The sequence below is a fragment of the Mauremys reevesii genome, linkage group 1 (assembly GCF_016161935.1).
Source record: "Mauremys reevesii isolate NIE-2019 linkage group 1, ASM1616193v1, whole genome shotgun sequence".
Taxonomy (NCBI): Eukaryota; Metazoa; Chordata; order Testudines; family Geoemydidae; genus Mauremys; species Mauremys reevesii.
The window spans coordinates 61,948,732-61,961,497 of NC_052623.1; the positions used below are offsets into that span (position 1 = coordinate 61,948,732).

Below are 12,766 nucleotides of genomic sequence, written 5' to 3' on the forward strand. Positions count from 1 at the left end.
GTGCCAAGGCTGAACCCTGGCCCCTCTGGGCTTGGCAGTTCATAGCCCTGGCCCCTCCGGGCTTGCTTCATCAGTTATGAATGTAAAAAAAATTGATTGAGCACCAGCACCACTTTCATTACGAATTTAAACACTGGATTTACCGATGAAAGTATCTAAATTCAGGATTTACCACCTGATACTCTATGCTGAAAGACAATTTTTGTGCTATAATCTGCTATTTGTGCTACTCCTAGATTGTCATATTGGGATACTGACTTTTGATATACAGAAGAAAAACTGTCAGGAAATATGATAAATTAGGTTTTATTGGACATCAAACATTTTTTGTTTGATGTCCTCTACTGACTCTTTTTTTATTAATGTGGAAAATACCTGAAACCCTGGCATGCATATTTTTAACATGGGGAAACAAGAAAACTCATCTTATTTTAAAACTAACTCTAGAACTTCCCTCCCAAGTTTTCATTTCTGTGGCACTGTTCACCAGCTGAACAGAGATTCTGGATATGTCCTTGCAATTCTTTTAATGGGAATGTAATTCTTCTCTGTTTGTATATAATCACTTCAGATAACAGTTTAGGCATTATTTGAGTAAAGGGAGAACAGAATAGATAAGTGTACAGCAGCACCTGCAGTTCTTTAAAACACTGTGGACACCGTTTTTTTTTAAACTGTAAAACAATAGGTTTTTTTTTAAGAATGTGATTTTGAATAATATGACTATTTAAAATGATAATCCTGTCAATTTGTTATTTTCCAAACAGGCTTTAAACACTGGGAGGGTGTGGTGGGGGGGAGAACTAAATACATGTGAGGCCAAAAATAAAGGCATGTTTTACAGCAGGCTATATCTGTCTAAATATCAGAGCCCATCCAAAGAGGGGCTAGGAGATTCTTTAGTGAAGTATTTTAAGTGCTTGTTTCAAAAGGCATTTTCACTGCACTGGTACTAATAATTTAAAATGAGAGAACTATCTCATAAAAGTGCTGTTTGAAGACAGAAGGCCTGGAATGTGCACCATTAATTTGGGAATAGCTTTCCAGGCTACTTCTCAAATCTTGTTTTGTTACAAAATATAGATGTAGTAATTTCTTCATGCTTATCCTTAGGCTTTGCTTATGTGTATTGCGATATCTGGTGATGTCCCTTTGTTTTAGAAATCTCTGCCTGTTAAGTGCCTGATGTGGGTGAGGTATGAAGAATGTTGGTTGAAAGACTTGTGAATATCATTTTCTGTAAATGTCTTTGTAATCTGATATTGTATTGTCTTATCTCTGTAATTTAATACTGAATCTGATTATGTGAAGGTTGTTCAGTTCAAATCGATACCCAGTCAAAAGAAAATACAGGACTATAGATAGCATATTCTCTACTTTTCCCACTAATACAATTAGGTTGTCTTTAATTTTATGCTTCTGTGATTTTAAATATATGTTGTAGACAAACTCTCTGCATTTTCTTTTGATTTTTCTATTCACAGGGTGGTAGAGATTGCAGCCTGCCACTCTTCTCACACTTCTGCTGCCAAGACCCAAGGTGGCCAGGTGTATATGTGGGGCCAGTGCCGTGGCCAGTCTGTTGTTCTTCCTCACCTCACTCATTTCACTTGCACTGATGATGTGTTTGCTTGCTTTTCTACTCCCGCTGTGATGTGGCGCCTCCTCTCAGTAGGTGAGAGCAAACTGGGACATGTTATGCAGTGCTACAGCCAAAAAATCTAATGCTTGTATGGAACAAATTTCCTGTTTAATTATATTTGCACCTTCTGAAAATGTGCTTTCTTATTAGAATCTGTATATTCTAGTGGGGTGGGCACTCTGCGATAGCTAAGGGTGAAAGCAGCTTACTGTTTAGCAATCAATGTTTTAAGTGCTCTAAAATCCACATCATATGCACTTAACGTTGTCATGTATGCTACTGGACTGCTAGAAATCCACCATGGGAAAAATAGAATAGACCACTGTGTTTCTTTGCTTGCATGACTCACAACTCAGCATTGAAATGAAGGGTCTGTGTTTCCTTTGGGTGCAGATGCACTTCTCATATCACACCATGAGCAGTGGCAATTTGCTGACAGTAATCCCTACACCAATCAGCGTAGCTGTTACTAACAAGTGGAGGGCATTTGGAGCGCACTCAGATAAACAAAAGAATAGCATTGTGGGGCACAGCACACCACATGAAATGACACTCTTACTTAATCTTCCTTCATGCCGCCTTATTGTAGGGCAGCCTTTGCTGAAACATACTTGCAATGTATTCCAAGGGGCTCTTGCCAGTTCATGTGGGGAGGCAGAGTTAAGGTTGCTAAACTCATAGTTAGGTTTCCTGCAATGCCACAAATCTCTGAAAGCTTGTTACTACTGACCACTGTACGTGTTTTTTTTATAGGTGAATGGAGGACTTAAATCTTCAGTGCTATTAATCAAGCACCTTTCACAAATGTTAACGTGTTTTTTGGGGTTGTTTTAAAAAGTAAATCTGACTTTTTTTTTTAATTATGTTTTAGAGAGTAATGTCAGCTTGGGCACCACAAGTTCATAATACACAAGGACACTTTTTTTTTTTTTTCCCCATAGCTAGGTCTGATGTACTGCACTTCCTCGCAGGAAGGTTAATCTACATTTTTCAGACCTGCATTGGATCTGTCCAAATGCTGAGGAAACTCAGTTTGGAAGTTTGCTCAAGTGGGTAATTTTAATAGTTTTCCAGCTTGAATAGTTGCGTTGGTAACAGTTGCAAGGCTGTTGTACCAACCTCACTTTTCATGACACGCTTATCGGATTATTATGCTCTCATAATTGGCTCATAAAATGAGTGCTGACAACTCTGAACCCCAGTCAGGACTACCAACATAGATCTGCTGGACATTTACTTCCTAAACATCGCGTAGTTACCCAGTGACCATCTTTTCTTGACTAGCCTGTTTAATTAAGCCACTCTGCAAATGTATGTATTATTAGGCAGAATGTATTTTGTTTTCAAAACCTTTGATTTTTTTTTTAAAGAGCATGAAGACTCCTTAACAGTAGCTGAGTCTTTGAAGAAAGAGTTTGACAGTCCAGAAACCTCAGACCTAAAATTCCGTGTAGATGGAAAATACATCCATGTTCATAAAGCTGTTCTAAAAATCAGGTAATGTTCATGTTTCATGGCATCTTGGTCAGCAATCCCTCTACTGCATAGAGATCAACCCATTAACTTGTCCCCTCAGAGAAATCCATCTGCAGTGCTATCAAAAGCGAAGCTGTACTTAGACTTTTTAAGACTGTTTACTATTATTGAAATTGTTTAAGTTTGTATTTTGGACTGCTTGGAAGGATGAGGCTGACACAAGAAGATCTTTAGAAATGAGGGGATTTGGCTGAATTAGTGTGTTGATGTCTTTTTTTAATTTTTGTGGGCCAGTAGCTGCCCTGGACATTTCTCAGGTAATATAACCAAAACAAAGACAAGTAACTAAATAGCTAATTGCACGGACTTTGAATACACATGAATGAGACATGCTGTTTTTACATGTTATTTCTCCAAGTGTAACTTAGTAGAATGAGTATTGGGGGGTAGCTGTATAGTCTGGATCTGTAAAAAGCAACAGAGTCCTGTGGCACCTTATAGACTATTAGACATATTGGAGCATAAGCTTTCATGGGTGAATACCCACTTCGTCAGATGCCCACTTTATTGGAATGAGATTGTTAAATACTAAATTTTGAGAAGGGGCTGAACTGAAATACCAGTTCTTAACATTTTCTGAGTGTGGATCAATATCCAGACTTCACAGCAAGAGCCTGTTTCTTTGTTTAAAAAATTACTAAAGCCCTTTATTAAATTCCATGTGTACAAAACTTAATTCTTTATTTCAAATTCCCATCTGTTGTATCACACACAAAATAATTGCTTTAATCTCTTGATGCACAAATATTACTTGCATTTGTTGTACCCCAGTATTGAGAAGAGAACATACCCCTTTGGTATTTAATGACATTTGTATTTAGAGATCTTAATTTATTGTAGAGAAAGTGAAGGGAAGCTTTATTTCAAATGGTCTCTAATGTAGTATACATGTATCATATCACGGTATGCCAGATAAATGTTCTGCCTTCCTGTTCTAGATGTGAACACTTCAGAACCATGTTCCAGTCATATTGGAATGAGGACATGAAGGAGGTGATAGAAATAGACCAATTTTCTTACCCAGTGTATCGTGCCTTTCTTGAATACCTATATACAGACAGCGTTGATCTGCCACCTGAAGATGCTATAGGTAGCACAGCCTTCTTTGGCCAAATTACATGATAAATCTAGAGTCTTGATCAATAGACAAAAAAGTGGGGGAATAAGTGGTGCATGTATGGTCCTAAGACCAACATATGATCAATTTCATGGTGATAACTTTTAAAGCACAACTAAAATAAACTGTTAACAACTTGCTACAGAAATAATGCTGTGTAACTCTTAATAAATTGAGCAGCAAGTATCAGAGTAAAAGGTAGAAGAGGTGTTAAAATTACTCTTCTGAAATAAGCATTCAGACCTTTTGCTAAATTGAATCAATTATGCTTTGAAATGACTTCAAGAAAAAAATTCAGTCCCTATAATGGGGGTAATTTTTACCCAGCACAGTGGACAAGCTCTGAGTTAAATTCTAGCTTTGATAGCAACAGTTGTGCACTTAGTACTTTCCCTGTTCTGTAACCATTTACTTAACTTTTATGCACATGTGTAGTCCTGTTGATGTCAGTGAAACCACTTGTGCTTAGGGATAAGCTCCTGTTTAAGTGTTAGCGGGATGGGGCTTAAAGTAGTGAAAAGGCCTTTGTTTCTTCTTGAATGTCAGTAAAGCTGATTTTCTGAATAACGCCCAATTTAATTGATATATGGTGTTGTGTGTTGGGGAATGTCTATGCTGCAGCTGGGAGTGTGCTTCCCGGCCTGGGGAGATATAGACATGCACTAGCTCCACTCAGACTTGGACTCTAAGGGCTGGTCTACACTGGGGGGGGGTATCGATCTAAGATACGCAACTTCAGCTACGTGAATAGTGTAGCTGAAGTCGAAGTATCTTAGATCGATTTACCTCAGGTCCTCACCGCACGGGATCGACGGCCGCGGCTCCCCGTGTCAACTCTGCTACCGCCACTTGCTCCGGTGGAGTTCCAGAGTCAACGGGAGTTCCAGAGTCTAGATGAGACGCGATATATCGATCCCCGAAAAATTGATCGCTACCCGCCGATACGGTGGGTAGTCTGGACGTACCCTAAGAATAGCAGTATTGACGTTATGGCCCTGGGCAGCAACTTGGACTTGCTCAACCCCTTGGTCCTCATGTGAGTGATTAGCCTGCTTCACCACCCACTCCGCAATGTTCACGCTGCTATTTTTAGTGTGCCACTTCAAGCACAGCTAGCACGTCTGCTCGGGCTGGGAGGTAGGCTCTCAGCTGCAGTATAGACATACCATGCACAGAGAATGAAGAGACAGTTTGGAGCTTGCCTTGATACTGTAAAAGCAGAGATTGAAAGTGGCTAATATAATGGCATTTTAATTTCAGGACTTCTGGATTTGGCCACATCTTATTGTGAAAACAGATTGAAAAAACTGTGTCAACACATTATCAAGAGAGGAATTACTGTGGAAAATGCATTTTCATTGCTCTCTGCTGCAGTGAGATATGATGCAGAGGTAAACTTCTAAAGATTAAACTCGCTAAATAGACTACCTCTTTTTGACCAGAACCATGGAGCATAGCAGACAGCTTTTTATCTCCATTTTGACTGAGGGAAAATTGCTCATTGCATTGAGAATTTGAGCACTAGGGTTCTGGTGCTATTCCTTGGACTCTGTAGTCATTCTGTTCAGAGCAAAAGCCATATCTTTGTATTAAACTTGTAGTAGACAAATTAACTAGCACTTTATATATAATGACTTATTTTAATCAAGCCACTGAATGAAACACAATATAAGTAACTTTCATATTGTCTAGTTAATGGTAGCCATTTTATGCTGTTTTGCCTAGCTTCATAATGCATCGCTCCATGTTATCTGGAAAAAAATTCCATGCTGAAAACCTTCTATCTAAAGGTTGAAAATATTACCTTGCAAATAAAGGGCAGGCTTTAAAAAGAAAGCAAAACCTGGAGATTCTAAAAGTCCTGCCGATTGGTTTTATAACACTAATCTTTGCTTAATACGTTTAAATATGTTCACAGTACAAGCTGCAGCTTTTTAAATCCTCTTCATGTGTTTGGGATTTTTCTTGTAATATTATTGATGGCAGGGTACTGACAGCTGCGTCTGAACTTTTGTTAACAAAGTTGTTTAGAAGTAGGTGACATCTTAGGTGCCAGATGAACCTATTTGCTCCCTCTTGATTTACGCTTGGATATAGACATAAACATCAGCAATTTGGTGCTATGAAAACTTCCATTATCTTGTACCCAGGGTAGATTGATTTAAATCAAAGCAATTTTAATCACCAGTTTAAATCAGCAAGCAGGAAACTTTGATTTAATCAATGATTTAAATCTTGTTTTGCATTTATACTTTTATTTCCTTAAAAAAATTGAGTCTCACTGGTTGGTAACTATTAAATGTTGATTTGCAACTAAATATAGCCTTTACACTAGATTTGGAGGTACTTTTATCCACATTTATTTAAGAAACTGTGTAGCTTAAAATAACTGTATTCTGTCTTAATTTTTGCATTTTTATTAAGTTAGTAAATGGTGAATGATGCTTTACATATTTAGTAGATTTTTTTTTTTTTACTCAACAGATTAATTTTTTTAGTCATGATTTGTGTCAAGCTGCATTTGGTTGGAAGTGGGAATGCAATTAAAAATGCACAAAAACTGTAATTTAAAATTGCTTTTCATTAGTTAAATGAAACTACCTTAAATGTGCTAGATGCGTAAGAAAAAATAAGTTTCTATCAATACCTGTTTTGCATTTAAAACATTGATTTATTCAACAAAGGAAGTATTATCTGTAGTTAGTGAAATAAACTGTCCTTCTGGTGACTATCTCCATCAAGGTTTTAGAATTAGTAAAACTCATCCTCTCACCTGGTTTTTATTCTTCTGGCGTATGGCTTCTGAGGGCACAAACAATGAATTAGGTGTTGAGTAAGTGGTGGAGCCAGACTCATGGCAGTTCTTATCCGTTGATTGGAAGAGGAAAACGATATTTCCTGTTTTTATCCATCTCCCAATCAGTGTCTCGGTTTTGAACTAACTAGGCATTGAGCTGAAGAAGTTGAACAAACTAAAATGAAGAAAAATGTCCTCTACCTGTAATTCTCTACTGCTGTCAAAGCTGGTTTAGCGCTTCAACAAACTGCTTATAGACTGTTTAGCCAGTGACTTCTACCAACTCACTGGTTTGGTTTCTTTAAAACTTTGGCAGCAAACATGTATTGCTTTAATATTTGTATTCAATTTACAATCATTTTAATAGACTCTATAAGCTTAGGCTTTTAATATAGGTTGTTATAATTTTAAATATAATTTTAATTTTAAATACACTTTTCTTTTCAAAAATAAGCCTATTTAATTTAAATCTGATTTAAATGAAAATTAAAGAAGTCAAGATAACTATTTTTATTTTTATCCTCTCTGAATTTAAACTGCATTTTCCTTTTATGTAGTGTGTAGTTCCTTTTAAATATGTGGGAACCAGAGACTACAATTCTGGGAATAGAAAAACAATTGTGTCTGGGTATTCAGGCATCAAACACTGTACACATCTAGAATGACATATCCAAATTCTTTAATTACTGAACTGATAATGGAAATAAATATAATAAAATAAAACTTAACTTAACAACAAAAATCAGATGACAATCAAAGTACAATACCTTAAGTGTGAAATCTGTTCCTACAATGGAATAAAATGGCAGGAAGTAAAGCTCATCATGGAGCTAGCTAACTGAACTATGAGGTCAGACAAGTGGTATATGAAGAGGAGACACAAATGACATTTTTTGCATTATGAAGTAATATTTAACTATTTTGCTGTTTAATCAGATCAGCTGGCAGACTCCTCTCCTAGGGTCTGCAGGTCCTGAAGGTATTTACTTCTTGGATTTCCTTTGGCATTTGTTACTCAGACTAGCTTTTGTTACTAAATGTGCGACTCTGCTGCAGCTAGATACTTTTCTATAGACTATTCACTCTTATGAAAGATTGTGTTGCTTCATAGATCACACATGTGCTTTGTAGCGACCAAAATGCACGTACATATACATGTGCAGTTGTGCTTACCTCAAAGCTTAACTTCATCTGTTAAAAGACTTGCCGTTATCTCAAACCTTTTTGTTTGGGAGATAATAGACACAATACAAAGCTTTTTATTTGAAATGGAAGGTTATCTATTTTAATTTCACAAAGCCAGGTGTGACATCCATGGATGTGGTTTGGGAGGTGGAGGTGAAATAGTCCTGCAGAATGTGTTTCCTGTGTGCCTTCATGATTCTCCCTTTTTAAAGAGTGGGAAAAGAAACAGTTACTCTGCTGCAGGATGTACGTTCTGCCTTTTGCTGATTGTGGTTTGTGTACAGTCTGCCTAATGGATTGCCAGGTGTAAAAGCTAAACCAAAGCAAACTGGAAGGCTCTGCACTGTGGTTCTGAGCTTCTCTTGGGCATCTACAATATTCAGAAGACTGATTTTAAATGTCTCTTGAATCTATAATTACATGTGCAGTAAGCTAAATGGCAAGCTCAGATGACTTTAGTAATGTAGTTAGTTCATGGGATGTCCTTTCTCTAGAAAGCACCAGTTAAAACTGCGTCATCTATTTAAAATACTTCCATATCATGAAATTGCATGCTTTTCCAGTACTGAGATGCAGTATGTTTCTCTGGGATTAATGACTGGCTGAATTGTAATGGCCAGCGTTACACTGTAGGTCCAGTTTCTCCCTGCAGCTAACTAATCACTGGAAATACCTTATGCCTCTGTCATTTATCACTGTATACACTGAGGTTTTACTTTGTGATCCAGTGTGAAAATATGACTTATCTAATTCTTCTGTAGAATTCTAAACTTTCCAAAGTGTCTTCCTGTAATGATAATACTGTTTTGTATTTTTGTTACTGACTTGGAGTATGGGAATCTTATTAATAAAGTACTGTAATACAGTAAATGTGTACATGATGTAGTTTTATTTAAAATCGGTTTGGTCCATTTGTTATAAAAATTCACAGCTATGTTCGGCCTTTCATAAACCTGTCACTTATTACATAGACGCGACACAAGCCAAGACATGCATGCAGCTCCAGAGATCCTGATCTTAAACCAGTGCATTTTCTGTATTGCTGTGTCAAAAAAGGTTGACTTGGTGTCACTGAGCTAACTTTCCATCCTGGCCTAAAGTGCAGAAATGCAAATATGGCTTTACCCAATCACACTTGTAAGTGGCTTGACTGTCTTTAAAACTATTATATATTCTGTAGGCTGGATATTGAAGTAAGACTAGACTAGATGGAGTCTGTCAAATTAACATTCTACTCCATGGGGAGGTGGGATGGAGGGGGAGATACTTAAATAGGATGCAGTAGTCCTTACTATAACAGATTGTCCGAACCTAGAATTGTAGCATGAAAGAGAAGATTCCTCTCTAAATGGAATAGTTTGCTACTTTAATCATCTGATCATCTGGCGACATCTGGGGTTTAAGACTGACTTTGTTGTGGGCTGCAGAATTAGTAACTGTGTAATATTCATACCATGTGGGTGCAGTGTGAGAATTGTTTGAGGCACTCTTTCATCTTTAGATGAAAGGCGTTATCTAAATATTTATATGACTGTGGGTCAGACTTTAGTGTGGTGTAGAATTAAAATATGAGACTTGGGCTGCCTTGTGCCCAATACATTCCTGCTAAATATTTCCATGAGAAACAAATAGAGCCTTTCAGTACTGGTTTATTCCTAGTGGACATAAAGGTGTCCTGCATGAACTTTATAGATTTCTTTAAAGACATCTCCCTCTAGACCAGGGGTGGCCAACCTGAGCCGGAGAAGGAGCCAGCATTTACCAATGTACATTGCCAAAGAGCCACAGTAATACGTCAGCAGCCCCACATCAGCTCCCGCTCGCAGCGCCTCCCACCCACCAGCAGCCCCGCCAATTAGCGCCTCCCCCTCCCTTCTTGCACCTCCCGATCAGCTGTTTCGTGGAGTGCAGGAGGCTCTGGGAGGGTGGGGGGAGGAGCAAGGGCATGGCAGGCTGAGGTGAGGGTTTGGGAAGGGATGGAGTGGGGGCAGGGCCTGTGGCAGAGCCATGGGTTGAGCACTGAGCACCCCCGGCACATTGGAAAGTTGGCGCCTGTAGCTCCAGCCCCTCAGTCGGTGCCCATACAAGAGGAGACATATTAACTTCTGAAGAGCCGCGTGTGGCTCTGGAGCCACAGGTTGGCCACCCCTGGTCAAGATGTACTATGCTGTAATTAGCTCTTTCTCTAAACCAGTGCAGCATCACTCCAGTAGGTAAACCAGTGCAACTTTGTATTTAGACCAGGCTTTAATGTGGAAATGGAAGAACTGAATTTTCTCAATCCAGCCTTGGGTATCATTTTTCAAAGATAGCTTTTACTCATCTTTCCATTAGCTGTCAGTGGAATGTAGACATAATTTCCACCCTGGATGCTTCCTCTGAAATAGCAAAAACCAATCCAGTCTACAAACACTCTTGACCAGAGTAGGGGAAACTTTTGAGGTGAGATGAGGCAGTTCAATCTAAAGTAAAATATGCTCTTGTGACTAGTACATGGGCTCTCAAAGTGAGAGTTGTGAGCCTGTTTGGAAGGGTCATGAGCACCTTCTGTTCTTTATGGCTAGTTTGGTGGATCTATTTTTTGTTGCAATGTGGGGCATGGTATGGAAAAGGTTGAGAACAGCTGGGATAATGTATTTATGTAGCTCTCTAATCTGTTTATAATTCCACTGTAATCACACAAGAGATGTAAAAGCATTTGAGCCTGGTTCTAAATAATCTCTTATGGTGTAACCAAAGCTAATAAAAAGGCTTTTTGTTTTGTTTTGTGTCTAGGATTTAGAAGAATTCTGCTTTAAGTTTTGTGTCAATCATTTGACGGAAGTGACACAGACTGCAGCGTTTTGGCAAATGGATGGCCCCCTGCTAAAGGAATTCATTGCTAAAGCCAGTAAATGTGGAGCCTTTAAGAACTGAAACACATGGCTGTAAGTTTTGGATGACATTGTACCAGTCATAGCTGGTTTGCTGTATTCATGAATAACAGGCTTGTGTAACCCTGAAGGTGAAGAAAAACAAAACAAAAACCTAATTGATTGCATTATATTGGGGTTATAAAACTCTATACAGAAACTGCAGCAAATGTTCTGTGTGCTGTATCCATGCTTTTAAAAAAGTGAACTGTTGCAAGAGATGCAAGTCAGAAGGTTAACATTAACTTACATTTGGAGAGCTGGAAATCTTCACGTTGCTGTTTTTGAGTTTACTGTACTTCTGAGGTGGGAAAAATTGAAGCAGGAGGATGTTTTTGAGTGCTGATGAGGATTAATCATTTGGGGCCAGGAATTGAGATTTCTTAACTTGATCTGTTGGGACCTCCAGGGAGTTGCAGCATAGGCTGAACTGAGCCATTGAAACATTTCATGTAAATGTTAGCTCTGTAGAATTACCCTGAAGGAACAAACAGGACTGATTTTCTTTGTATTGTGGTTGCATGATTATGAATTTGTGACAATTTTGATATGTATAAATAATCATATGTATTCAAGGCTTAGAGGAAACTGCAGAAAAGATAATGTCGCTATAAAATATGCGCAGAGAAAACTTACTAATCGAGTTGGAAGTAAAGCTGCTCATCCAGGATACTTTAAAATGCAAAGGGCAACATGTAACCTAGATGTTCAAAGATTATTTATAATAGTCATTGAAAGACGTATTGCCCTGTTTTGAGGGCCAAATCAAGTTAATTAGGCAATTCTAAATAAAAGGGGAGAGAACTGTTGGAAAGTTGTTTTTTGCATTGGAATATTGTATAAAAACTTAAAAATTACATGTAATAAAATTACACTTTTCAAATTGTCCACTGTCAACTCTTCTGACTTGAAGGAAATGTCACATCTTTTATTGCATCTACCACAGAATGAAGTTACAAATAGTGTGGCAAATGTGAATTGACAGAATCCAGTCCCAGTCCAACTCTATATGCCAAACAAGTGGTGTTACACTCTCAATCCGTACGTCCGGAAATAGAAGAGAATTTATCCACGTACTTACTTGGCCTCCATCAATGTAATATTGGTCTCTCTCAAATGTCAATGAATTTATCGTGACACTGCTATGAGGTATGGGCTTCCCTTAAGTGTTTGGGAAGTGCCTAGCACATAGTGGATGCTACTGTAACTAATTAAAAATTGTAGGAAAATATGCCCATTTCTCAGAAGAACTGAGGCACAGTGACCACCTGCCCATGGTCACACAAGAAGAATGTGGCAAAGCAGTGAACCCAGAGCTCCAAAATCAGAGTTTCAGTGCTTTAACCACAGAACCATCCTTCCTCTCTGATTTACGACAACTCTCTTGCATAACGTGGCAGAGATCAGTATGCCTGGTTTTTATCATTATTGTTATTCCAAAGATTCTTTGGAATGTGATATTTTGCATTGTGGATACTTCTTCTAAAGTAATGCATTTAAGTGCCTCAAAGAATTTATTTTGCAAGCCAGAAAGAAAACAATCAGTTCAGAGAAACAATGTGAATTATAGTACTATA

General features: G+C 38.1%; 1 protein-coding gene across 3 annotated transcripts in view; it reads left to right on the forward strand.

Moving 5' to 3' along the window:
- The window catches only part of RCBTB1 (RCC1 and BTB domain containing protein 1), a 47,627-nt gene extending 35,552 nt beyond the window's left edge, over nucleotides 1-12,075 (forward strand). For all 3 annotated transcript variants that reach the window (XM_039538888.1, XM_039538881.1, XM_039538870.1), the window contains 5 exons: nucleotides 1,485-1,675; nucleotides 3,013-3,139; nucleotides 4,117-4,268; nucleotides 5,556-5,686; nucleotides 11,053-12,075. In XM_039538888.1, coding sequence (XP_039394822.1) covers nucleotides 1,485-1,675; nucleotides 3,013-3,139; nucleotides 4,117-4,268; nucleotides 5,556-5,686; nucleotides 11,053-11,193 — 742 coding nt within the window. In that variant the 3' untranslated portion in view covers nucleotides 11,194-12,075. The remainder of the gene's footprint in view (nucleotides 1-1,484; nucleotides 1,676-3,012; nucleotides 3,140-4,116; nucleotides 4,269-5,555; nucleotides 5,687-11,052) is intronic.
- The last annotated feature ends 691 nt before the right edge of the window (nucleotides 12,076-12,766 follow it).